Source organism: Lonchura striata, chromosome 4, assembly GCF_050655825.1.
Source record: "Lonchura striata isolate lonStrDom1 chromosome 4, ASM5065582v1, whole genome shotgun sequence".
Classification (NCBI taxonomy): domain Eukaryota; kingdom Metazoa; phylum Chordata; class Aves; order Passeriformes; family Estrildidae; genus Lonchura; species Lonchura striata.
In genome coordinates, this window is record NC_140706.1 from 34993352 (window position 1) to 35021255 (window position 27904).

General features: G+C 38.4%; 1 protein-coding gene across 6 annotated transcripts in view; it reads left to right on the plus strand.

Annotated features, from left to right (window-relative positions):
* Positions 1-1299: 1299 nt before the first annotated feature.
* The window catches only part of VEGFC (vascular endothelial growth factor C), an 85153-nt gene continuing 58548 nt past the window's right edge, over positions 1300-27904 (plus strand). For 2 of the 6 annotated variants that reach the window (XR_014955123.1, XM_085578823.1), the window contains exon 1: positions 13871-14435. Coding sequence is in view for 2 of the 6 variants with exons in the window: in XM_085578823.1 (XP_085434949.1) it covers positions 14235-14435 (201 nt within the window). In the remaining 4 variants the exon portion in view is untranslated. The other 4 variants (XM_085578826.1, XM_021549410.4, XM_085578824.1 and 1 more) reach the window with 4 other exon arrangements.

A 27904-nucleotide genomic window follows, 5' to 3' on the forward strand; every position in this document is an offset into this window, starting at 1 on the left:
GCACGGAAATGGCAATGGAAAATCTGTAGAGTAAGACAAAGCAATTTTGTCAGAGTTAAATATTGGATGCCAAAGGGGGAAGATGCCTTTTAAAATCCCATATTTGCAGGATCCTTACAGTTTTTCTGTAGGTAACCAATCTTAGCAACATTTTGGCTACATGGTTTATTCATCTCATTTTAACTATTATGGTAGCATGCATTTGACTGATCGGCAGGATATCTTTCATGTACAAAACACCAAGTATTAGTAAAATGCATTCCTGTCCATCTATTATTTAAACAAAAGCAAAAAGAACTGAAAGGCCCTAGGAAAAACTACTAAAGGTTTGTGTTTCTTTCTGCCAGTACAGGATGTTTACAAGTGTGGGAAGATATCATGCTGAAAATTTCTGATATGCATGTATAAATAAATATTTTAATAAAATATAAATGTACTGTAAGAATGTTAGTGACATGTTTTCTCTTTCCATAGATGTCTTGTGGCCTTCTGCCTGATCTTTGGAAACAATAACTGTGACACTGATGTATTCAGTTCTATTGTGCCTGTTGTATTCGGAAAAAAAAAGACACTTCAGAATAAGATATTCTGCTTAAGACACATTTGGATGAACCTGGGGTAAATCTGCCTGGGAAAATGGGATTTAAGTGTCTAGAAAACAAGATTAGCCTTTTCCATTTGATCTTTGGTGAAATCACGTTGAACTGAGATGTTTTAGAGTTGACAGCTCCTAGTGTATTCGCTTTTTCTTCACATTACAGAATTGGAGAGCAGAGGCCATAGGCCCTGATGCCCTTTTATTGTCTTATAGCTCTGTTGTGTCAATTCTCATGCAAGAACTTGTGCTGCATGTATTGAGTAGCTAAAGCTTCACTAATAGTATTTGACATTATAATAGATGTCTAGCCAAAATTATAGAAAAAGATTAGATGGATTCAAATCCCTGTGATTAATAGGATATGTTACTTCATGCAATTTTTTTCTTTGAAGTAAGAATACATAATGTCATAACGTAATTATAATTTTTGCAACTTCCTAGAATTGTCAGCTCAATTAGGTGGCAAAAAAGGTAAAGACAACAAACCCCTTTTTTAAAAAGTCAAGCAGAAACCTCTGTAATAAATAAAAGAGAGAACTAAAGTTAAGTGCTACTTTATTTTCCTAATTATGTAATGCTGAGGGCTGCATATGTGGTACCATTAAAAAAAATATAATGTGGCAGACCATCAAGATTCAGAAGACAAAATTTGCAGTGGCATTATTATCTGTTCATAATTTTGTAAAAGACAATCAGCACTCTATCTATGAGATAAAAAGTACAGTGCTTCTGAAGAACACATCTCTCACACGGAAATCGTACCTTGGTTGGTGCTCTCTTTCTAGCCTGCTGTTGATTCAGTTGAGCAGTTTGGATTTACTGCACAAGAAGCTTACAGTGAGTAAGTATGGAATTTATTAATTCCCAGGTAGGCATTTACCATTTGCAATATAGAGAATACCTGCCTATAGAGAAATTTGACACAATTTTCTGAGTCTCAAATGTTATAGAAATCAAGTTGCACTCAGATAAACTAAATTTAGTAGCCCATAAAACATGATACTTGTAAAAATTATACTACTTATATGGAATGATTGATATTTAATTTTAAATGAAAGACTACCTGAATACCTGGAACACAGTTGTTTCATTTCAATTTAATTCTTGTGCCATGAACAAAGGAAAAATAGTGCTGTTTAAATTATAACCATAAACACAGAAGGAATGGATCAACTTGTGGGTAGTTTTCACATCTGGTTTGCTAAAGAAGCCATCTCGAGCAGGGTTGGGGTTTTTTTTGAGGGGGTGGAGTCTCAGGAGCAGAATTCTAAATCTAATCTGGAAGATAGGAAACAATGTTGGATTTTAATGCTTAATATTAGCTATGTTAGTCATCCATAATAAATCTGAAACTTTGTGTGAGATTTTGTTAAATGGCTTTTTTTAAAATCTACAATAAAATTGGACCTTTAAAATATCCAGCTGCCCACTTTATTACATGGCAGAGTTAGTATATTTTGTATGTATAACGTGATACACATAGCAATTTGAGGAATTAACATACTTTATAAAAAACATAAGTTCTAAAGAAATCTCTTCTAGTTCACTAAAAACAAAACAAAACAACAACAACAACAAAAAACAAAAATCACAGAGAATCCAGAAAGGCACTTCACTGTGTTACATTAAAATCTTCATAAAGTTATGATTATCAAAAATACCTGTTGTAAAAACTTGTATTTACAGTGCAAAGAAAAAAGGGTAGAAAATGGCATGTTCTCTCTAATAACAAAAAAAAACCAATGAACCTCTAAATGTTGTTTATCCTTGATAAAATTGTAACCTTTACTTATTGAGCAATTTCTGTTCACTTTGGTAACTAGAATACTTTGAATACATTACTCTGAAATGCCAAAAGAGCCATGAAAGTCAGTTTCACCCATGTATAACAAATTATTCAGATCACCGAAATTGTTAGCAAGTTTGTCTCACAATGTAGACTTCCATAAGAGAAGTTCTTTAACTAGAAAGAGACAAACTGGTTTTTAGTTTTCAGAGTTTAAAAGATTGCCATGAAAAAAAATGTGTGTGTGTGGAGGGGGGAGATGTCAGATTTTTCTGGGTTTAGGAGTATTAAATTAGAAGCTTTTGACTTAGTGAAGTTATAGGGTTACTTTAAAAAGACTTAATAACGATCAGATGAAATGTAGGAATTTTCTTTTTTGACCTGGAATCTTCTTAATCTGTTTTTTGGTCTACCTCAAATTTTTAATCTTTTTTCATACCTGCTGTGTCTCAAATGGTATTTCCTTCATTTAATCTGTCTACTTTCACACTTTGTAGATCACTTAGCTTTTTTAATGGCATATTTCCTAACAGACGGCTGCATCCCAAAATTCAATCAGAATGTCAGATCATCTAGCAATACCCTATTTCTATATGGCTTGATTTTGATAGTCCAAATATTGCAGATAGAAATCAAAGTACTTTAATATAAATCACTCCATAAGCAAGATGAGAATATTAAGGACCTAACAAATTTTTAGTCTGACTTAATAAATTGCAATGTGAATTTTTTCATTCACTCATTTGATAATTCTCCAGTAAAACCTACTGACATGTGTAATAACCTTTTGTCACAACTTTCAATTTTTGCTCAACTGGGAGCCAAAAAGATGAGCAATGCACCAATTTTAATATGAAAGCATTATCAGTCAACAATCAAACACTTCCCTTATTTTATCATTTATGCCACTATAATGTTTGCTCCATTTTGATAATTAAATGGCCATGCTGGAGACTAAGTTCCTGCCCCTCTTTACACCTGTATTTATTGGGCATCCCCTTACAGCATTGGATCTCCCCAGCGACAGATACTCGAATGTAGATTCTCAACATGAGACTTTTCTGTAACTTAAGGGATCTCAACGTTAGCATTTAGTTTCCTTCTGTCACTAACTGAGAGAAAGCATATTTTAGCACATGTCCTAAATGCTAAAGAAATGGAAAACTACTTCCTCTTTGGAAGGAGCCTGTTTTGTTTTTCATTGACTGTAATGAACCATCAGACCCTTGGCTTTAGATTGGAGCCTTAATTCTGGTATGACAGAAGGGAGATGAGGTCCTCTCCTATTTGTTTTACTCTTTCTGTGTACAGCTAGTTTTGATTAATATCTGCCCACACATGACTACTGTTGAAAACAATTGTAGTTCTCCATTTGGATTTCACATTCTTTGGTCAGTAAATGTTGGCATGATGCAAGAGGAATATCAAGGCAACAATGCCCTTGAGGCATCCTGGCATTTGCTTGGATTTGAAGATTTCTATGTAATTTAAAGGCTAGAACAAATAGAGTTCAACTGATGACCTTAAGAAAATGTCAAGAAAGCAGAAACTTTTTTTTTAAATCTTTGCATGGCAAAAATTAGTAGAAATAGCCTGTAAATATCTATTTAAAGATAAACTATCTTTTTAATGAAAGAAAGCATTAAATGTGCTTTGAAATGTCAAACTGACAGCTCTGTTTTGTTAAAAGCAAATGGTTTGGCTTTGCATCTTAGGAAGAGTGAAAAAAGGAGTTTGCTTATAAGGTCAAGTGTTCAAGCCAACCTGAAAAAATGAGTTGTGTTATAATTACTCCCACTGCTGTGTAAACATGAAGCTGACTGATGAAATGAATCTTCTTAATTATGAACTTTGGTATTGTATATATAGGGTAAGCTTTTGAGAACTCACTGAGTTTGATCCCAGCTTTTTTTGACCTTGACTGAGAATAGATTGAGCTCAAAAAGTTGTTTTATTCCTACTGGCACACAGCATTGTTATTTAGCAAGGAATCTGCTACACAGTTTTACTAAACAATAGGTCATACAATGTGCAAAAAATCCTTTGAATCTACTGTACATCTAGACATTGAAGTTCTGTTTTAAAAAAAGAGAATCAAATCAAATGACTTTTCAATATTTCCTATGAATATTAATATCCTTGCTGTGAATATCTCTGCATGAATACATCTCTTTTGCATTTGAGTCTTGCTCCTTTTGGCTTAGGTGATCAACATACATGGAAAAGGGCAAGAAAAGGAATAGGGACTTAGAAAAGCAGATGTGATTTGAAAGAAGGCTATTACAATGTAAAAGGATATTAATATAATGAATTATGGCTCCTAATGCCCTCCAGTTGTCTTAACGATTTCAGTGCAAAACCTGAAAACTGTGGGCTATAAATATTAGTCTGTCAGATGAATAGTTTCAGAATTGTGTGGAAACAAATATTTTTTTTTACTATTTTGATTTTTATGTAGTTTTATCATTCAGAATCCTAGAACTTCATAGATCCACTAATAAACACCTATTTTCATTCTAAAGTATTAGAAACTTAGGAGTATTATTAGGAGTAACCTAAGAGCAAAAAGTGTGGTGAAGCCATCTGCTATTTGCAATGCCTTGGAAGCAGAAAAATGCTTTTAAAACTATAGCATAACTTGTCTCATCTCTCTTGTGGCTGTCTTTGTAGTCTCAGCAGCAGCACCATGTAATTAGGGTTCCCTGAGCTTCATCAGGTTACATACCTAATATGGCCAGCTTCTCTTTGCATGTAGCTGAGCTCATGGGCTTGGAGGGGTTGTCCTTGACTGTATACTAGTCCATAAAACAGAGTAAAGTAAGTTAACATTGGGTGGTCTGACAACCTGACCTCCTCTACCTCCTCAGCTGGGGCAACTCAGAACCCAGCACCACATTGGCATGTTCCCTCATCCCAGAATCCCTCCATGGCAGAGGTGTTGCTCCTGACTGGTCACATCTCAAGGGAGCAGAGAAATATGGTAGAAGGATGACTCAGACTTTGCTCTATCCTGCTTAAATGAGATATCTATGAGTGGCCATACAGTTACATAAAAGGTTATTTTTGACTACTCAGAATTATAAAGCAGAAAAAGTAAGCAAAGGTAACGTCTACACATCTCTGAAAATTATTTTAATTTTAATGTAATCATCTACAGTTTGGAACCAACCATTTTTAAAATAAAATATTTGCAATTTCTAGCTTTTTAAAATATACATGCTTGTCTCTCTGCCTCCTCCTCCTCTCTCCAGATCAGCTGGTTGCCCTGAGAAGATGCCATCACTGCAGGGAGTCTTACTAAGAAGCTGGGGTTGGTTTTAGTTTTGAATACACTCAGGCTTATGTTCATTATCAATAGGGAAGATTAGGTTGAGTTCCACAGCTGGAACCTGCTCCTGAAAGTGGTCTGTTGATCTACCCTTTGCACTTAAGAATTTTATACTGGGACTGATTAGTTGAAGTGTCCCTGTGGAGTATAGCTGTAGGTTTGTGATGGGATAGGAATTCAAAAAATAGATTAGGCCCAGCATGCTGCCTGCTTTTTAGGTCAGCAGTAGCTGCTTGAATGCAAGTTAGAAAGGCATAAGCAGCCAGAAGGACGATGGATGTGCTCTACTTTGTGCCTGTTTTCCTCAGTGACAGTCTCATACCAGTTGTATCAGTTACCCAGTTTAGCCTGAAGTGTTGCACATCAAGACTCTGTTCAGAGATACATTAACAGTTTGTGCAGAAAGTAGGAAGCAGTCAAGAACTGGTCTAAGCATGTCTCTTATTGCATAAATTCATTAATGATAATAGGGGAAATTAGCATGGCTTTCATTATATCACAGAGAAGTAGGCACCTCTTCCACCCAGTGTTAAATGTTTAGGAAAATGAAATTTTCTGGCCAGACAGTGAAGGAAGGAATTATTTGGGGCCTCTGATGCGATCTCCATATCAGTGCACCTTTGTTCTTTAATTTGTTGTCATTGCTTTTTCTTGTTTATTTTTTCTTAGCAGCTTTTGAAAAGTGAAAACGTTAAGGATTGAATTTCAAATTCTTAGAGATATTCCTCATCTTTCTAGGTCTGTGCCCAGGATGTATCCTGAGATCTAATAGCAACAATAATGCTCTTGATTCAGCACAAAACATACAATTTTTTGAAGGGAACATGTAATGGTTTTTATTATGCAATTGTTGAGCGGAGAGCAAAAGCTTCCTGGTAACCAAGTTAAGCATGCTGAAAATTCAAACTTAGTAATGGTAACTTGCTGATTGAAAGCTGGTTTGCAGGTTTCTCTTTTTGCTTTGTCTTATTTGTTACTATATTAAAAAAAAAAAAAAAAGAGGAAATAATATATCTGAAACTGCTGCTTTATTGTTTTTGTGTGAGATGTATCCAAAATGCTGGTACATGGAGTTTGGTTTGGGTTTTTTCTCTTTCTGACTGAATTATTAAATCTAGTTTCAGTGAGGATGGCAGTAGTTCTCTTTATTAATTTAATTGCAAACTATGAAGACTATTTTACATATTTGACTTCCTTTCAACTGTATCTGTTGGATTGACTTTTGGTGTAATAATGATGTGTAAAAATAAATATTTTTGTTATGACTAAGTATAGTGGTCTGAACATGAGACTGTAAGGCAAGAACAAATTTACTCTGTGGTTTGGACCTGAATCAATGAGAAATTGATTCAGTTTTCCTCATATATAAGATATGTCCTATGGGCTTAGATAAACCATCTGTCTAGATTGTTTATATTTTTTTTTTCTTTCCAACAGATACAATTAAATATGCTACTTAGGAAGAGAACAGTGTGTGTCTGCTCCTCCAGTCAATTTCCTTCATGCTTTTCCACTATCTGTATTCATTGAATAAAATATCCAACACTGGACTACCCCTCCCTTTCACCCCTCCAGCTCCCCTTTACTTAAAAATCATTTTATGGTCCTGATGTCCAGAACTATGTCTGATGCATTTGTAAACCTCTTGTAACAACAAATTCCAGGGGTTCACTACCTGGCTTATCAAGGAAAACAAAAGAAAAATCCAACAAACCCAAACCAGTATCTAACCTAAACCACAAATCTCTCTTTCATAATTTTTAAGTTAAACTCCAACTATTTTCAGCCATGTGAAAGATGAAGTTGGACTAAGCAAGAATCTCAGACCTGAATGTCCCCACATTTTGGTATTTATGGTTTCTGAATCAATATGATGGGCTGAAGCAAACCCTGCAGTGTGGGTCAGAAAGTCAGGAGGGAATTTTCAAGCTTTAAACTTTCCAATAGGTCAATAACAATACCTTTTCTGACCACAAGGAACCAAAGGCAGCACAGGGGCAATATACCTCTACTTTGTTATATGTAGAGATGGGACCTAGGGAGCAAGGACAGCAAAGACACTTAAAATTGGAAAGTAATTTTCATGAAATATTAAAATTACTAGAAAAAAATAGGTAGTGGACACCTTTCTCTTGGGAAATATGAGTGTTCCACTTATGTAGGAAGAGTCAGATATACAGCTAGAGCAAAGGGAACATCTGGCTGGATAGAAAATCCTTAAAAATATACAAAAATTACATGCTATTGCAAGCTTAAAATGAATCTGCCTAAAAAGCAAATACCACATGGGAATATACATACAGAAGAATGGGTTGGGGTGTTTTGTTCTTCCCAACACAGTCAGTTTTGAAGTACCTTTTTCAGGGGTTCATCTTTCAATGAACCACAGGATAAATGTTATTCAAATGACAGTTATAAGCGTAACTTTGGAAAACAAAAATTTTTAAAGAATTTGAAAGCACTGACCTTATTTATCTTAAAACTAGAAGACTAGGTAAGGAAGGCTAAGTGTTCCAATCTGCAAAAGGCTAATTTAAATAGGAGAAAAGAATTTACTTTTGTAAAGAAACCCTATTAAGAAAAAATTAGGATCATTAAAATAATGCATTTACACTATTCTGGGTTTGGAAGTGAACTGGTCTCAATATTGTTTGAAAATATTTTTAAGGTTTTAATAATTCAGCATTTTACATTTGCAAGGTTTAGCATATTCCTAATTTCTGGAGTAGGCAAAATATTGAACAGAAAGTTAGAAGCACTGAAGAAAAAGAGAAGGGATGCAGCAGAGATCTAAGTGAAGAGGAGGTATACAGGAGCAAAATCAGGGGAAACTGCATCTGTTTAAAGAAATGATTCTTTCTGACATTGTTTTAGAAATTACATAGAAATGTCTCTTGAACTGACTTGGGGCTATCTTGCCCTGTTGTTTTGTAAATTTTACCAAATTTTGTAAGTATAACTGGGAAGAAATAGATTTTGAATAAATTATCTCATAGCTTGTCACTTGGAAAACTACTGAAGGAAGGTATGTATCATGCAAAGTGTTTGTATGTTTAGTGGTCATGTGCTGTTAGCCCCTAATATTTTTGTTGAATCTAGAACTGTTTATTTAGTGACATAGCTTCAGCTATACACAGTTTAGACTGTGCACAGTTTTCAGTTAAGAGGCAGCATAAATTTGCAATCAGTCATTGTTTATAGTCAGAGATTATAACAATGAACATCATCAGTTTACAGGATGTTAAATTAATATTCTATGGATACCTGTTGTGTGTGACCTTACATCATAAGAGGGACGAAAAACTATGGTAAAGAGAAAAATCATAATATAAGTCAGCTGAATAAAATGTGTGCTAGGGCTTTCTCTATTCTAAGCTTTATAGATATGTAATTTGCTTTGGTTAATTCAAACACTTTTCTTCAGTTGTAGCCTGGTGCTGTCCATTTTTGCATCATACTAACTCCTTTCTATAGCAAGGGTTGAAAGGGTTTTACATTACTGCAGTCATTTAGTCAGTAACATGAGAAATTCTAATGTTAAATGCCAATGGTTTTGATTTTAACAGTTTAAAAAGGGAATCCCTGAGAACAAAGAAATTCCAATAATCCTATAATCCTTGAATATCAACCGGTGTCAAAAAGCTGAATTCTAAGGATTCTTGTCTTGTTAATTAATTTTCAAAAGGGACCAACTTTTATACTAAACAAAAGAGAAATTTCTGGATAACAAAGTGCAGGCTGCTAGGTCAAGCATTGCAGAAAATGATCTTGCAGCAATGATGTCTCTCAATGAACTGAAGTTATTTGTCCTGGCAATAATGTGACTGAATGCATAAAACTACATTTCAGGAGTCCTAGCTGGAAGTTTGGTGTAGAACAGTTTCCCATGGGGTTTTACCAGTGAGGATGTCTGATCAAAGCCAAGGAAAATATTTCAGTAGCTATTGATGATCTCCAAGCCACCATGCTTAGATCCTTTTCTAGGATTATATAAGGAAATACTAAATGAGGGCCCATAGCAAGAAAAAGACAGGGTTTTAAATGTGCTTTTTATGAGTGAGGAAGGACATTACTCTCATAATTAGTAAAACTGGCAGTACTCTTAGTATTTCTATTAAATTATGTTTTATACAAATAAGGAATATACAGAAATGGACTACAGCCTCAAATCCACACAACCCCCTTTTTCAGTAGTGAAGTCCTGTGTAAATCTGGTTACACTGAGTAGATAAGCAATATGAAAATAAATGTATAATAAAACTGGATTGAATGATTCAGTGGCAGAAAATGTATTAGTGAGCAGTTGTTGTGTCCAGTTTGGCACTGAATTAGAATTACCTTTTCTTTATTTTTTTCCCCTAAACATTTACAACTAATTTACAGTATCTACACCAGATACTGATATTTTAGACACTGATCAATATCCATTTTTTTTTTTTTTAAGCATGAGAGGAAGTATGGTGGAATCCCATCTGTAAAGGAGCTAAGGAAGCTTACTTAATTCATCTTTTGGGATGACTCCAGAATGGCACTTCCACAGTCTTTTGAGTTACTGCACACAGGGAGCAATGCTTTCTAACTTTGAGATTTAGATTAAACATAAATTCCATGGAAACTTACCAGTAAGACTGTTGTATATTAAAAACAAATCATGTTATCTGATTTTAACTCTTGGGTATGCTTCTGTCTGTCTGTTTAATAGGAGAATGAAAAGGAGATTGTTTTAAACCAAACACAATAATTTAAAGATAATGGAAATCACATTCTGTGAAAAGAAAACATTTGTTAGCATTTATTTCTACATTAAGAAAGTAAACCTCATTATGAAAGCATGTTACTGTTTTTCCTTGCTGCTCTTAACTCTATTTTATTTCCACTCTCTGCTCACATTTCTTGCAGTGAGTTTTCACACTGCTAACAAATGGATAGGAAACAGGCATTGAAATGCATCTGTGTTTCAGAAGCAGAATATATCTGAAAGATGCACATCAGGCATTTCTAGACACAGCAGAGGTGTCTTTTTGGCAGATGTATGTTATACCAACTTGAACAAGGGATGGGGGCCTCGATTTTTAAAACTCATTCTTGAAACAATACTAAAAGAATTTGTTTGAAAGAATCTTACTTCTGACATAAAAGTTGTGTTTTTATTTTTCAACAGTAGCTATTGTTGTCATTGAAGAATATAGGACATTAAGATCCAGACCTGTGTCTTTACACTGTTTGGATTTCTCTTTAGTCATTGGTCTTTATAAGGTCAGCTTACTGTTAGTGTACACAGTGTCACTTAGAATTTTAAATGAATTGTCCTGTGGGACAATTTCTACTTAATTTGAAAACAAGAGGAGAAATATTAACCATTATGTGGTGGAGAAAGTATGAAATATATTTTAATTTGTAAACCTTCAAATTAGCCATCTTTTATGGAATGGAGAGAAATACAATCTAGATTAAGGAAAACCTTAGTGTCCCAGAGCCAATGGAGTATTTATATGTTTGTACACAGAACATATAAACTATCATAGATTTCAACCACTTTCTTGTTAAAACTTTGATTAGTCTGAGACTTGAGCCACCATGGCTATGATTACTAGCTTTCAGTTATGACACTTGAAACTTGCTATACAGGGTAGTTGGTGGAAATGCTCTATTACATAAAAAGCCTTTGATCCCATGATGGATGTTCTATGAATTGTGGGGGGAAGAATGAAAGTGCTGGAGAACTGGGGAAATAAATAATGAAGCCAGCTGATATTATGATGGCACAGCAGGAGTGGTATGTTTCACCCTGTTTTGTGATTTAGTTACGCGGCTTCTCCTTGCACAACATTTACTTATTGAAATAATATCTGTACTTGATTTGTCAGGCAGGCTTTAATAAAGTGCTGCAAAAGAACTTCCTCTCTATACCAATCTGTGGTACCTTTGAGAGATTTTTAATATGTTTAAACTCAAATCAGCAATGCTGTGTTTCTGTTTAGATGGATTTTGCATCCTGGACTGTGCTCTCTTTAGGCTTTAATCCTATGCTTTGATCTGAAGCGCTCTAAGGGTCCAGTGAAGAACAATGATCTTTTTTAATTTATGTATGCTATTTTGTATCTTCATAGCTGTTCTGCTCAGCTTCTACCCCTGTCTTTATTTCATTGCTTTACTTTGTCTTGAAAGTATTTAGAAAAAAATGTTAGTGCTTTGATAATTTTCTAATGACTATATAACCTCTTAAAATATAGCCCTATTTAAACTTTAGATTTCATTCTGATTGTAAATGAAGTGTTACTTTCTAGCATCAAAATATTTGTGTAGCAGCATGCTGAAATATCATCTCTGAAATGATAAAAAATAAATAAAAACAACAACAACAACAACAAAAAAAAAAAAAAAAAAAAAAAAAAAAAACACAAAAAAACAGGAGGTATCTGAGCGCCTGCCAGAGACATCTTTATGTATAACTCCCAGAATAATAACATAATGGGATTCCCAAAGAATAAGAGCAGTATAACATGAGCAGACTACCAGCATCTAGTCAAGGCAGTCAGGGATCTGCCACCACTGTTGGTTCCTATACATTTAATTACCAAAAGATGTACACAAGTGATGCAGAAATAAATGAAAAGCTTTTTAAATATTTACACAAGGGTCAATTAAAAAAAACCCGAAAGAATATAGGAAATATAACCTTTTTCTTTTGTGTAGTTGGGATTTTAGCAGGCTGGAGATTGTTACTTTGATAGCAATACACATTCTTTTTAAACTTTTAATCACATTGTAACTGGAACACAGGATGCTCAGTTTTATTTAGAGCTCTGAATGGGGTGTTACTTCTCTTCGAAGACGGCTCCAAAATGTCATTGATAGGAAGGCTACAAATAATTATGGTTCTCTTTGGATTACTGTTTCTAACACGGCAAAATCCTTTATTCTGCAGCCAAAAATAGCTGCATACTGTCTTAAGTGAAGCTGCCAACACTGCTCAAGAAGTAACTGATTAGGATTCACAAAAAATCTCTTGCATGATTTCTCTGCGTGAGTTTTAGCGAACTTCACCCCTTGGCTTCCGAGCCAAATGAAACGAGCCGGGCACTTTGCTTTTTCCTCGGGGCTGGGACTTGCCGCGGGCTGCATCCCCGCGGAGCCGAGGCCGGGGCTGGAAAAGCCCAGCTCTGCGGGACCTGGAGCGCTCGCCTCCCGTTCCCGGCGGAGCCGCGGCGCGCCTCGTGCCCGCGGCGCGGGGCGATCGCTCCCCGGGGCGCCAGCGGCCGGCGGCGCCGCCGCGGCAGCAGCAGCGGCTGGAGGAGGAGGCAGAGGTGGCGGAGGAGGAGGAGGCGGCGGCCGCGGCCCCTCCGGGCGCGCAGAGGCGCAGGCAGAGGGCGCTTTCGCCATGCGCGGCCGCCGCCGCCGCCGCGCAGCCCCGGGCGCCGCGCACCCCCCGGCCGCGCCGCCGCTGACAGGCGTCCGCAAGCGCGGCGGGCGGAGCGCAGCGCAGCGCGGCGGGGCCCCTCGGCACCGAGCCCCCGGCACCGAGCCCCCGGCACCGAGCCCCCGGCACCGAGCCCCCGGCCCGGCCCGGCCCGCGCGAAGCGATCGCCCCGGCTGCGACCGGCCGCCCGGTCCCGCTCTGCTGCTCCCTGGCTCTCTCTCTCCCTCCTTCCCTTCCCTCCTCCTCCTCTCTGCGCTTTCCACCTCCCCTGCTCCTGAGTGAGCGCAGCCTCGGATGTCCGGTTTCCTGGTGGGTTTTTTACCTGGCAAACTCTGGATAACTTTGGCGAGAATTTGCAAAGCGGCTGGGAAAGTTGGGAACTCCCCTGCAGGCGCATAGGAGCTGCTGCTACCGCATCTTCTCCATCCCACGGATTTTACTGCCTTGGATATTGCGAGGGGAGGGAGGGGGGAGAGGACAGCGAAAGAAGGGGGGGAGAGGAAAAGAAGGAGCCTGATAATTTCGGCTACATTCCTCCGACTGCCCCGCGGCCCCGCTCCGCGCCCGCTCTGCCATCCCTGCACCATGCACTTGCTGGAGGTGCTCTCCCTGGGCTGCTGCCTGGCTGCCGGCGCCGTGCTCCTGGGACCCCGGCAGCCGGCCGCTGCCGCCGCCTACGAGTCCGGCCAGGGCTACTACGAGGAGGAGCCCGATGCGGGGGAGGCAAAGGTAAGCTCGTGCCCCCGCTGTAGATGCCAGCTCCTCTGGGCATGTGTCTGCGAGTCCCTTTGAACGGACGGCTTGGGAGTTCCACCGAGGAAAAGCTGTGGGAGAAGGCTTTTGAAATAGGGGGGGTTCCTTAAAGTGAGGGAAGGAAATTTTTTTAAAGTATCTGAGTTTTCGGGGTTGCTGGAGGGCGGGCTGCACGGGGAACAACTGCGTTTGCACAGGGACGCGCAACACCTGATGAGCAGAGGCAGTCCGCGGGCTGCGCTTCGGCCGTGGAGCGGGGACTGCCCGGCCGGGAGCGATCCCGATCCCGATCCCGATCCCGATCCCGGCCCCGGCCCCGCCGCGGGCAGCGGCCCTTGGGCTGCGGCCGATGCCCCCGGGCAGCTGGGGCGCGCCCCGCAGGCGCCTCCGAGCGGGGTCCTGCGCTGGGAGCGCGGAGGGAGGGCGGGCTGAGAAGCGCTCGGGGGAGCAGCTGGGCACAAGAACGAAGCGGAGACGTGGGAGGACGATGACAGCAAAACCCTATACTTCCCATTTGTTGAGAAGTCTCTTGGAGTTACTGACGCTTTGGGTGAGCTGCTGCTGCGTGACGGAGTTGATGGGATGTGTAAGGTTACACTCCAGTCTGAAAACCTTAGTTCTGCCCAGACGCATGGTGAAAGTTGGGCTTAAATTCTCGGATTCCAGACACAAATACTTAAAATTCTCGGTTAATTTTTGTTTTCATATTAAGTTTCGTAACATAAAACTCAAGTACCTTTGGTACTTGTGGTTATGCAGTTCCTGGTATGCTGATGCATAAAAAAGATGCATAGTATGTGGTTGTATAAGCATGGCATTGTAAAGAAGACCTTTGATGTCTGTCTTACCCTCATCTCATTGTTTTGAAGATTTCTGACATACTTATTAAAGGAATCATGACCTAGCTCATTCATTATTCATTTCAGTATGGGGCAGGGAGGGAGTTTTGTGAATTAAAATTTAAATTAATATTCAGATTTTTTTCTCTCCTATGCTATTTTCTTAAGTGATTAAGAGTTTGGGAGGTTTTACTGTAACTACCTAGGAAATCAAGTTTTGATAGTATATATTAGCTGCACTTCAGGTGTGCAAACTGTTGTACACAGAAGTCATACTATACTTTTCAAATAGTAATCTGCATGGAAAAGTTTATGATTATACTGCAGTCTCTCTTAAAATATTTTAACTACAACTCAATGTTTACATTGCAATATTCTGAATGCTAATGTGCTATCAGTGATCATATTGCTTAAAAGTGTATAAAGTGTTTATCCCAGTTTATATTTTAAAGTAGAAACTGTAAGCCACTCTTACTGCTTAGACTATTTATAAAAATTAAAAAAAAAAAAAAAAGAAAGAAAGTCAAAACTTAGTGGAGGGTAAAAATACCTCAACTCCTTCCAACCCATGACTGTAAGTCAGTTATTTACTGGGTGAAACTGGCATTTGAGTTGTAAAGCCTTGGAATACCTTATGCTGGAAAGGTAGAAAGAATCCAAACTGGAGCAGAGCACATACTTTGTGTACTTAGACTGCTGAGGTAGAACAGCTGATAGTGAAGGTACTCTCCTCAGTGATGCTTTTGCGTTTCCGTGCATATGGTGTGGAAAGTTACTCTGTTTCTTGAAGGAACTTCGAAGTCTTTGGGAGCTGCCACTGTAGTGCATTGTGTTTAAGTGCAAGTGCTCCCTGGAAAAAGAGGAACTGTCAGCAAACCAAAGGAAGAAAAGGTCAAGAGACCAGGGAGTGGGATAGCATGTGTTAAGCGATTACATTAATAGGAAAACGCTTTTGTGCCTGACTGCTGCTGAGTAGTAAGTAGAGAAAGATTCTGGATCCAAGCAGACTTAGTTATGTTGGAAGTCTTTACTTATGAGTTTGTTGCTTTTGCTGGAACTGTTTGAGTGAGTGAGTACTGCACATATTTGTTTCTGTGAATGTCAAGATGATATCTTAGGTAATTATGAAAGGATTAAATAAGTAAACTGCAAATAATTGTTTCAAGGAAAATATCATTGCCAGTAAAAAGTCAACTGCTTGAACTTCGTTAACTTCAAAGAAGTTCATAGATGTTATGTTTTTATTTCCCATCAAGGTGCCATGCTGCTGCATGTTAAACTGATGCCTAAGTGCAGGTCATACAGGCCATTAGGTCAGCTCTTCATGCCATGTATTTATTTCTCTTCATTCCTATTTCAAGAGCTTTAGCTTTAGAAAGCATTTTAAAAAGTGTGAATGAAGTTGGGGCTCCTCCAACATAGGAGGAAAAGCTGGCCAGAAAATAGGGGTATTGTGTTTTTAAGCAGGTAATTTTCACATATTAAACTTGTCTAGAGATTTGCAGGAACTTGGAAGTGTTACAGATATTAATAGTAGTAGTTCTTCCTACACAGCTCTTGCAAGGGCATGTTCTGCAGCAAGTGGGCACTGATAAGCTTGTGTAACACTGCCTCATCCCTCTCCACTCCTAACCCCCACCCCTACCTTTTTTTGCTTTTTTTCTTTTCAGCCTAAGGGTAAGATTCGTTATTTGACAAGCTTTCAGGGCCCAGATTAATGCTTTTCAGCTGAACTGTCAGCTCAGTGGGATGGGAATGAGCCCAGCCCGTAAATCACCTCTTGCGGATTTCCTGCAGCACAGGGGGCTGTCCCCAGGAGCCGACCCCCTCGCAGCCGCAGCCCGCCTCTCCCGGCGGGGCAGGAGGACGGGCGGCCCTGGCCTCTCCCCGCCTGGGTGGCTTCTTGCGGAACCTGGCACTTCAGTTGCCTCTGTGCTCAGGGCGGGCCCGGGGGAATCAGCCCTCCTGCCCCAGATTTCACGCCCTTTGGCAGGGACCCGCCGCCCCGCAGGGATGCTCGGAGCAGCTGCAGCAAGGGCAGGGTGAGCTGTTTTGCCACACCGGTGGCTTGAAGCTTTAGCTTCTCCTACTGTCTTTGAGTGTTTTAATAACTCTTATGTTTGTTCTCTGGCTTTTGTTCTTTTTGTGGTTTTCAATAGGGAATGTGGGGTGAATATACACTGTCTACCTGGGAGAGTGTTATTTTAAAGAAATAAAGAATGCCTTATTGTTTGTTTGCTGAAAGTTTAAAATGAACTGAAGGAACTACGTGGGTATTCCGTGCAGGAATTAAATTTCTTAGGTCATTGAAATAAAGGCGTGTCAGCAGCATGTACCTAGACTCCATTAATGGCAATGAGGTAACAATAGCAGGAATAGGTTATTATGGTAACAATACCTGGAATGAAACTATATAGTTGGCAGGGTTTGCCATAGCTGCACCATCATTTTTTTGCATAGTCTTTAGAATTATGTGACTATGAAAAAGCAATATTGATCAATTGTGCCATGTAGTTTGAAAAGGTTTAAAACTATATTTATGCAAAAATGTTTGGTTTTGTATTAGAATGGGAATAGCAAATGAAAACATATTTTCCTATTCTGAAGCACATCAGAAAATTTCACTGGGGCCTCTTTACATAGACAGGAATAAAGTACAGAACAGTTTGTACTATGATTCTTGATTTAGGGTTTTTTGCAATGTAAATACTTGTGCTTACTTGAGCTTCATTTTTATTGGATGGTACCTGAGATGTACCTTTTTAATTTAATTATTATAAAATTATTTTAAAACTGACCTAATCATACAGTGCTGCTCATTGATGGCTAACAGAGTTTAATACAGTGTGTTGGTTTCCTGCTGTCACTGTATCTCCATGGTACGATCTCAGACCCATCACTTTTATGGTCACCCGTAAGTTTACCAAGAGCCTTACTCCGTGTTCCATGCACAGGTGAGAGATGAGGCTGCCTTGCCTGTTCTGAAAACAAGCACACACCTCACTCCCCGTAGTTAAGCAGGGCTGAGCATGTAGGGAGAAAGATATTTTTTCCTGCTGCTGCTGTTTAATCTCCTGCAAATTTTGTCATGTGTATGTTTGTAGCCACTCTCTTTTCAGACACATGAACAAAAAAAAGATGCTTTTTTTTTTTTTAGAACCGTTATTTGCAGCAGATGCAACGGGATGAACATTGTTAGTAATAATTATTTTAAAGACTAAGCAATGCTTCTGCAAACATAGATATTAAACTTTGGTCTGGCCTTTTATATGACTAAAGTACAGTAGTAAGCTCAAAGAGATCACTGCACTTTCTAGTTCTTGGAGTGCATTCCTGACTAGTTTAAGCACACTAGTGTGCCTGGGAGGGACTTCAGCTGTTTGTCTGCAGTAATCCCATGCATTTATGAAGGTTATAAAAAAACTGTGGAGGTCATTTTAACTGCAGTGTTTAGAGGCATACAGAAGCATCCCAACAAAAGCATTATTTTTATGCTCACTTAGGTTGTGTGTATTCTAAGTCTTGCCTATTTTTCAAGGGTGTGTGTCCACTTCTTTTAGTAAAAATAAACAATGACTTAGACTTCAGACTGTTGTAGCTGAGGGTGGTCGTAATAATAGTCTTCCATTGATACCCTGCATCCAGGATAGAAGTCTGTTAAAAACCTTGTGTTCTGCTGCTGCTTTTTTAAATGTGGTCAGTGATTCATTAAAAAAAAAAAACAAACCCTTGGAAAAAAAGGGAATCCAACTAAAGTCACACTGGTTTCTTATCAAATGTAATATCCTGTTTAATGTAAAAAAAATATGTTACAGCTGTTTGTAGAATGAATTATAAGACATTCTAAACAAGATTGTCCCTGAAAGTTGCAAGTTCTTTTATAGACTAAGTTGCTTCTTAGGAGTTTTGTTTGTACTAAATTTTGCTTATTGAGTAGGATAGATATAATTATTTTCCTTATCTATTATACATGTTTATTACTTTTTAAATTTCACCTTGGTTCTATTCAGAGTGATAATGTAATACCAAATTCTCCTACATGTAAATGTGTTATCTACTTCAAATAAACTAATGGCTGCATAAATTGCACCAGAATTTTAATCTAAAACATTGATAACTTACAGAAGCATGGATGATTATTTGTTGAATTTGTCAACTTGCTTGTCTTGTTTTGTGTTTATCGGTCTCCAGAAGTTCTTTTGGTGACAATATTTGTGTTGCTCTCCCTCTTTGTTGCATTTCAGACTTTAGTTAGGAACTAGCTACAATGTAAGTAATTTATCCTTCTATTCTTCCATTGTAATCATCATAAATCAATCCCCTTAACTCTGTAGTAGTTTGTTGGTTATTTATTTATCCTGGCTTGTTCTAAGATACCTATAACTTCTTACAACTATTTAGAGACTGCAGTTGGCAGTGGAAGGAATAGATATTCTAGTAAGAAGCTCCTAAGCTTTCTAATATCTAGTAAGAAGCTAAAAAGCAAAGTAACCCAAGAGAAATTGTGTTATTTGGGGGAGGAAGAGAAAACAGGGGGGAAAACTTCTGATAAGGAGAAGGAAAAAGATTATAGCAGTTATTGTATTTTGGCTGTATTGTAGTCTTTACTGAGTGTAGATGAGCATGTAATCATTCTTCATGTAGTTACTAAGGCCATATATCATCTGCAACTAACTTTTGGGATCTTGATCATGGTTAACTTCAATGAAGAACGATTGCTTGGGGAAGTTAATGACATGAGTTACCTGACACTGCTGTCACCCTAAGCTCTGTATTACTCCATACTGTTTACATAATGACTTTACCTACTCAATGACAGTTTTCTGATAGCTTGACCTTCAGAATGCAGCTTAAAAACTGAAGGCGTTTTATATCTTGCTCCTTACTGAACTAAGCAGGAATTCTTATACTGGACAAGGGAAAATTCTGGCAAAGAATTGGACGGTTCTTGGAAGAAGATGCCAGAAGGCTGCTGGGGAGCAAATGACACATGTATTTCTGTCTGGTGTTAAGTGTGATATCACCTGTGTTACTTCTCCTACCTTCTTGTGGCAGCACTGAGAAAGCACTAAGTAATTTCAGGAATTGTGAAGAACAAAATCCTTTATACAATTATATGGTTTAATTCTTTGACTTTGCTTACTCAATAGTTATGTTTTGTTGAGAAAGAGAGAAGACAGGAATTAAGCAGAAGGGATAGCTTCTGAGAACATATGCAACAATTGGCTATTTCCTAATATTTTTCCCCAAAGATGGCCCATAGTAAGTCCCCCAACACCCCACAAGCATGTGTGGAAGCTTCTAATATTTCTAAAGATTTTTAGAAACAGTAGATACCCTGATCTGCATTGTTGTGGCCTCACCCCGAGTTCTGTGTGCAGTGAGCCCCAGAATTCAAGAAGGATGTGAAGGTCCTTGGATGCAGCCAGAGGAGGGCAACAAAGCTGGTGACAAGGCTGAAAGGAATGTCCTAGGAAAGGGCGGCTGAGGACTTTGTCCATCTAGCTTGGAGAGGAGGAGCTGAGGGGTGACCTCACTGCTCTCTCAGCTTTCTGGGGAGATGAAGAGGAGAGAGATGCTGGTCTCTTGTCCCTCTGGTGCAGTGGTTGGATGCATGGCAGTAGTTAAAATGCACCAGTGGAGGTTTAAACTGGACATTAGGAAGCTTTTCTTTACTGAGAGGATGATCAAACACTGGAACAATCTTCTTAGAGAGGTGGTTGATGCCCTGAGCCTGTCAGTGTGTTGGAAGCTTTTGGACAATTCCTGTAATAATACGTTCTAGCTTTTGGTCAGCCCTGAAGTGGTTGGGCAGCTGGACTTGGTGATTAGTCTAGGTGTCTTCCAACTGAAATATTCTATTCTATTTGAGATTGTTTAAAAGAACCAAAAGTACTGTTGTTGTCTTTCAACTTACTTCAGCTGCCAAATTCAGACGGCCAAATGCATTTGTGGTGAACTGCTCCAGCTGTCCACAATGTACTTGTGGCATCAGTTACAATATTTAGAGCCAAGAGAAAAACTGGCCAAGTGAAGCTTTACACCTTACCTGCTCTTGACTTACTCATGTTTGTGTAGACAATCAAATATTTGGAGTGCTAGTTAATTTGTTTCATGGTTGTATTTGTTTCACAGGGGGAGAGAGAAAGTTACAGCTGGTGGGTAAACTCTCCAGTCTGCTTAAGGAAAAGTCTCTTTGGTTTTCTTTGTTCCCTAAGAAAAGAAAAAAAAGAAGGGAAAACATTTCTTGCCTCAAGTGCTGGAAGTAATTCTGAGAGTTTTTTTTTTTTTTTTGTGTGTTTTTTTTTGTGGTGGTTTTTTTTTTTTTTTTTGGTTTTTTTTTTGTTTTTTTGGTGTTCTTGTTTGTTTGTGTTTTTTTGTTGATTTTTAAAATAATCAATTTTTGTTTTAAATTTTGCCTTTGGAGCCCTGTGAATTTACCAGTCTTGACTTGTCATTCCTCTTGACTAACAACTATGAGGTGTTGCACACTATGTGACAGCTTTGTGACTGCTGTGAGTTGGACACTATGGGGATACCATAATAAAAGATTTTCCTGAAAGTCACAGACAGTGCTTGTATTTCGTACCCCTAAAAGGATAATGCTTTATTTAGTGTGCTGCTGAGGAAAGAATCTCTGCTTAATTGCACATTCCCTATTACTTAGAATATACTACTCCTATTTCTTCTTAGAAATAAGGAACTTCAATCGGTCCAGTTCTACCTGTTTGTAACTACCCACAGATACACTTGACAGAAACATAATTTTCCTGAAAAAGTAATGATATCAAGAGTCTAGGTGGAGATAATAGTATAATTTTTATAGAATTGCTTATGGTTAGATCAGCAGTGCAATTAACTGTGAAGGAAAAATACAAAATAAACTTGTGAGATGATGCCTTATTGACGTGCGTCCCTTCCCTAGGGACAGATGTTTCCAAATTAAAACAGAGCCTAGGACTTCCTCTTCACCCCACCCGCTCTCCAGCACATCTTGCATAATGGGCATAGTGTTGCTGCAGTACAAATATAACAATTTACTTTGTTTCATTTGACTTCTAAATGTCAAATTATTCATGGTAAGTAGTCAATATCTCTTTGCTACAAGGGTATTTTTTAATTTTACTCCTTTAATTCATTAGCACTGAAATATTCTGTGATTTGGAGGAAGTGAGGTGATCTTGTTAATAAGCAGGCCTACACAGTAGATTTGGTAAATATGGAATTTTTTTTTCCAGGATGGACAATCACTTTGACCTTCCAGTTGGATGTTTTTCTGGCTGTTTGGAGAAGGGCAAAATATTGGTTCATTAAAAATACCAACAATCTTATTGTGCAGCCCACAGGGCACAGCTTTCAGGAGAACATTAATAGCTGCTAAAATCCCACAGATGTGAAGCCCAATATGGAGGGTGTTGGCATGTCTCCTTTGTAAAGTTTAGTTTCACATAAACTGCCAGACAACACAAGCAAGAGTCTCAAAATCAAATTCTCTGAGGGTTTCCTCGCTTGCTGGAAAGCAAGGAAACAAAGCTGGTGAGTTTGTGCTTTCTGCCTTGTGTTCCCAGGCACGCCCTGAGGTATGAGAACTTTTCTGAGCACACTTTGGAGTGGTCTGGGCTGCCTTGGTGGCTCAGCAGAGCCCAGCAGGTGGGCAGCTCCTGGCTACCTCCCTGCAATTTGTTCCAGCTGCCAGGAATGCCACGTTAATAGAACTGGAACTGGACACGTGAGAATGTCGCCTCTTGGGAGGGGTTCAATGTTTGTGTGCTGAGGGGGTAGTTTAAATTAACAGCTGGACTCAGATGGAGATCAGACCACCTTAGAGTGGCAAATTGGTTGATAAAGGGCTGCCTATAGTTATGGCTCTCTCCAAGATTGTGGTGTTCAATTCAGATGAAAGGCAGCCTGTACAACTAAGAGTTGTTAAGTGTTTTGTGATAAAATGCTTTTATTTTTTTTATCCAAAAAGAGCTGCTGATTTCTCTCTGAGTATTGGTTATAAAAATTATGAAGATTTTTAAGATTAATGATTTTTTTTCTTCATGTGGCTGGGCCAGCAGGTGATCACTAAAAAAAAGAGTAAAAATCTGTAGAGGAGTTCTGAAGTATTTTCCTTTTTGAAATGTCTGTGGATGGGCTGTAAAGCAGTAAAAGCACATTGAAGCACAAATTTGGAACAGGAAGTAGGGAAAGGAGCAGAGAAGAATTTTCAGAGGGCAGGACCATGCTTCAAAGGAAGGAAGAATTAGGCTGTTCTATTGCATCAGGTAGGACTAAAGATTTAGGCAAACTCTAAATTGAACAGTCACTACTAATCTGGATTAACAGCATAAAAAGGTTCTTTGTAGTAATGAAACTCTTTGGATATCTTAGCTAGCAGTTTCAGAAAATTAATGAAATTTTCAAATCCTCATCTCCTGTGACAGATGGATGATCTGTTTTTCCTTTGAGCCTGTACATTGCTGCTTTACTCCATGATTAGTTGGCTTATGCTATATATGTGGAATATTGAAAGAGTAGAAAAATATCTCTAGCTGGTCAGACAAAATGGCTGGTTAGCCCTCTATGCCATTCTCAACAATCTCATTGGAGAGCCCATGCTGCATAACCACTGAACTTGCACCCTGTGCCCTGCTGATGTGACAGAGGATTGGGGAGTGATGTTGGAAACCTCACACCCAGTACATGATGAGAAATGGTCTGTCACATCTTCCCCCTGCACACCCCTCTCCCCAGCTCCTTCCAGGTGAAGGCTGCCTTTTAGCCATGGCCATGTCTATTCCTGCAAGAAGACGGTAGCCAGTGAGTCCTGCCCCCAGAAGTTTATTTTTTTATCCTTCATCATGTGTGCTGTCCTGATTGATTCACCTCTAGGGAGCTTGAAGCACAACATCCAGCTGATTTGTCCTCAAGCTACCTCATGGAAATGGCTTGGGAAATTTCTATTGCACTTTGATCCTTCACCTTGGCATCCCACAGACCAGGTTCAGGAGGAATATCTGGTGTGTCAGCATGTACCTGCTGCTCACTCCTTGGCTGCTTGGGGACTTCAGATGGAAAACTCAGCAGCAGACATTTGCAGGATCATCATGTTTGTGAAAGGGCAACCATGGCAACATGCACCTGGCTGCAGGCACTCTTATGGTCTTTCAGTACCTTTTAGATTTTGGCTGGCCTTCTTTTCTTTGTATTTAAGCCCTTACCATCCAAGGCCCTGCCAAATTACAAGATCTGCTTGACAACCTCCTTCTGTGCAAAGAAATGGAAACTGTCACTGCATGCTGACAGGCTGTTGGCTGCAGCTTGTGAACCTCCTTGCCTTAAATGATGGTGTGCGTGTGTGTGATTTCTTTTGCTTTAATAGCTTTCAGTTGACTTTTCTCCAGGTGTTTATTGGGCCCACAGAAGCTTTTCACATCAACACTTCTCTGTATCAACAAGTATTCCTTTAAGTGGATGTTCTGTTTACTACACATAACAGTAAATTTAAAAACAAACAAACAAAGGCCCAAGACAATCTGAAACCTGCTGATTAAATATGAAACTTCCAGAGTCCCTCCTCTGGACAAGACAGGGAGAAATTCTGTTCACATCACTTGTGGTTTTATTGAGTTCCCTTCTCCACTGTTCTTTTTCAGGCTAAAGATTTTTCACTTATGTAACCTGCTTTTTGAAATGAAACTGTTCTTTACCTTTGATCACCTGAATTCATACCTTTTTAATTCTCTCTAATACTGCAGATCAAGGAGAGGGGAGAGCCAGGAGTGCACAAAAAAATTCCATATGTGGGACACAACAGATGTGTGTAGGGACACAATGATGTTTTTTTTCTCTTTCCTAATAATTCCACTTGTGTGTTTGTTTTAAAAGTGTGTCTTGATATGCCAGTATTTTGTAACATGTTAGACATGAGTATGATTAAAATTCCTCCTTTAAAGAACTACCTATATTTATATTGAAGAACAGGATGGGGAAAGGCATTTCATAGTTATTACTACTTCCTCAAAATTCACATAAAAGTTGTTAGGGGCCTGTTTCAAGATGATGTATGATTATTTAGACTTTTGTGTTCATTATGCTTTTAATGTGTTTTTCTGCCTGCCACATGTGCACAGTGAGCGATTTAATGGAACTAGCTATCTTTTGAGTTATAAACCATGAGCTGCATATTTAATGCCCTTAATGATTTTTCTTTAAAAATGAGATGTGGTCTCAATGTGATCTATGAAATGTCAGCAGTCTTGCAAAGACTGTTTATGCCTGCTAACAATAAGATGTTCATCTTGGGCAAGATTTGTGAGGGCTTGGTTAGGGCAGTAATTAAGTGCATATGACCAAGCAAATTTTGAAACCTGCCCATGATTGCAAATTTTTAGATCCATGTCAAGCCTAGCCTAAAGCATAAGAATATAGGAAATACCCCACTGGGGCAAAGTAATGGTTGTGTCAGCAGCATGTGCTGTTCTGTTTATTGAATATTTGGACTTAATCAGAGAAATTTAGACTAAATCAGTTTCTCCAGTTCCCTCCCCTCCTACTCACCTAACATCCACAGTTGTTGGATTGAGGATATTAGAAGACATGCCTCTGTCTCTTCAGTGTCTCTTTAAGGATGTCTTGTCCATGGGTTTGGTCTGTTTTCATACTGAAAATTCTATTAGTAGTTAGTAGATTCTGAGCTACTTGATACCATGATGGTACTGCTTTGGGGGCAGTGGAGTTTTTTTGATTTTGTCAACTTGCAATATATGTAAAGACATGTTCTACAGTTAATTTGATTAATATTATTAAGATTTATAATTTGAACCGTGTGTTACACAAGCACAAAAGTTATTTTCAGCACCTGGGGGGAAAAAAAGGGCATTTAATTTGAGGACCTGGGATATACGTCCTTAAATTTTTGAAGACCAAACTAAAGAAGAAATATAAAAATGTAATTTAATTTTTTAATCTGTATTTCAATCAAATACAAATTTCATTAGCTCATATATTTTGGCCAGTCAGAGTGACCAGATGCATTGTCAGATTTCTGTCACCCTCTTGGCTAAGAGACTGATTTTATTTTCATCTTTAGACCTTTATTACATCTGTGGTGTTTCTTTAGTTGCTGTCTGCCTGTGGCTTTGCTAGCTTGTGGAAATATTTTCCCTCCAGGTCAGAATTAAAATCTACAGCTCTTTTGAGGTGTTTATGGTGCCTGGAAACCCCTATTATGGATTTATTTGTAGGAAATTCCATCTTCTAAATTCCATTTGATGAACAGTAGTGCAGTGCTGAGTACAGGGACAATCCAGTAGCTCCTTTATTTCTTGTCATGCTCTACTCCATAGAAAAGTACAGGAACAGGTTCAAAGGTATTTAGAGGAAAGAGCTGGAGTTGAGTCACAAATTTCTCTAAATTCCCTATTCTCATCTTCTAGGAGGAGGGAGAAGATAAGGGAATTAAGAGAAGCCCTTCAGATAATGATTATATAATGTGAGATGTAGCAGACATTGAGTGTTACTGCCTTAGAAACATCTGTGGTCTTCTGAAGAACTCTAAGTCATTTAGGGTTAGGATTTTATTTTAAATTTATCCTTGCACTGTTGTTCCTTCTGCTTTGTGGTATTGGGACATTTTCTTCTTCTCACTAGAAAAGTACCATGTACTGCTGTATTTGAGGAATTTCTGAATCTTGCCAAAGGTCCCATTGAGGCATATTTGTTTAAATAATTTTTATTATAATAGAGATATTATCTAACAAGTGATATATTAAATAAAATTGAAGTTCTTCTGGATAATGGTAATATTTTTGAATTCTAAATATTTTTTCATATTTGTGCCAACCTATTGATTTGTTATTGTTTGCACTTATTTATTACAATTGTGAAAACAATTACAATTAGCTTTGATTTTGTTCTTTCCTTCCTCAAAAACCCAGATATGTACATTATCATAAAACCCCTAACTTAGACTATTTAACATGTATTCTTGTAAAGACTTAATTTTTTGTCATCATGATACATATATTTTTTATCTTCAAACTGTCTAATGAGAAAGCTATTAAAAAAGCTTATCTTATTCTGAGCCAGAGTGGGTTGTGTTCATTAGCTAATTAGTTTGATCAGAATTGAAATTTTCTTTTCACTTTGAGTTAGTGCAGTATTAAAGAATTTAAAGTAAGTGCAAAGTCTTACTAAGATGTGAAATGAATTTGTTATCTTACAAAACTTGTACTGATACCTCAGTAGCAATCTTAAAAGAAAAATAGACTTAATAAATGAAAGAACAATGGAGTTAATGATTTTGGTAATCATTAAAGTAACTGAATTTCATGCAGAACTACTCAAATCTACTGCTTACCAATTTTCCCATCTGCTTTCATAAAATCAGAATTGGTTTGCAACCAGCATCCTGATACGCTGACATGCAAGTGCTTTAGCTGGGCTGCAGCAATGGCTTCGAAGTCTTCTAGGAGACTGAAAGAAAACAAAGAAGAAAACCCCACAACCTCTCTGACTCTAGTCAGTGAAGATCACAACAGTTTGAGAAGATTCTACCACCCTCTTTACGGTCACTATATTTCATGCCAAGCTCTGACAGCTGTACCTTGGAAAGACAAATTTTATTATTTGATTATTTTTTCTTACTGAGTTTGCAGTGGTTTTACTAGAGTTGTCTGAAATACATTAATTTTCTAATATAATTGTACTCTGTAAGCAAAACTGATAGAAAGGTGTAATTGATCCTACCTGTCTGGGTCCAGACCTAGTAGTTGAAGATAGTATCTGTGAGTACCAAGGAATTGTGTTGCATATGAGTTATGGTAAATAAGACTGTACTTAATTTGACAGAAGAGGTGCTCCAGCCAGAAGCCTGTCCCAGTTCTCCTTCCTCTGCGTGTGTTGGGAACCTTGAGTAGGGAGGGAAGTACTCCTTTTGGTAGCAGCATGGATTTCTGCTGGATTTACAGTGACTGTGCAACAGTTTACGTATGAGTACTTCAGGTAAATAACTTCTAGTGACTGATCTTGCTTTACTGTGTAGCAAAATTAAGAGTAGTTGTATACTTGGATGCAGTGTTTCACAAACATCCTCATGACCCTTGACTACCAATGTGAACAGATTATTCTAATAAAAGTCTTTTTTATTTAGTCTTTGTAGGTAATAAGATTCTTACTCACCAAACTAATTTTG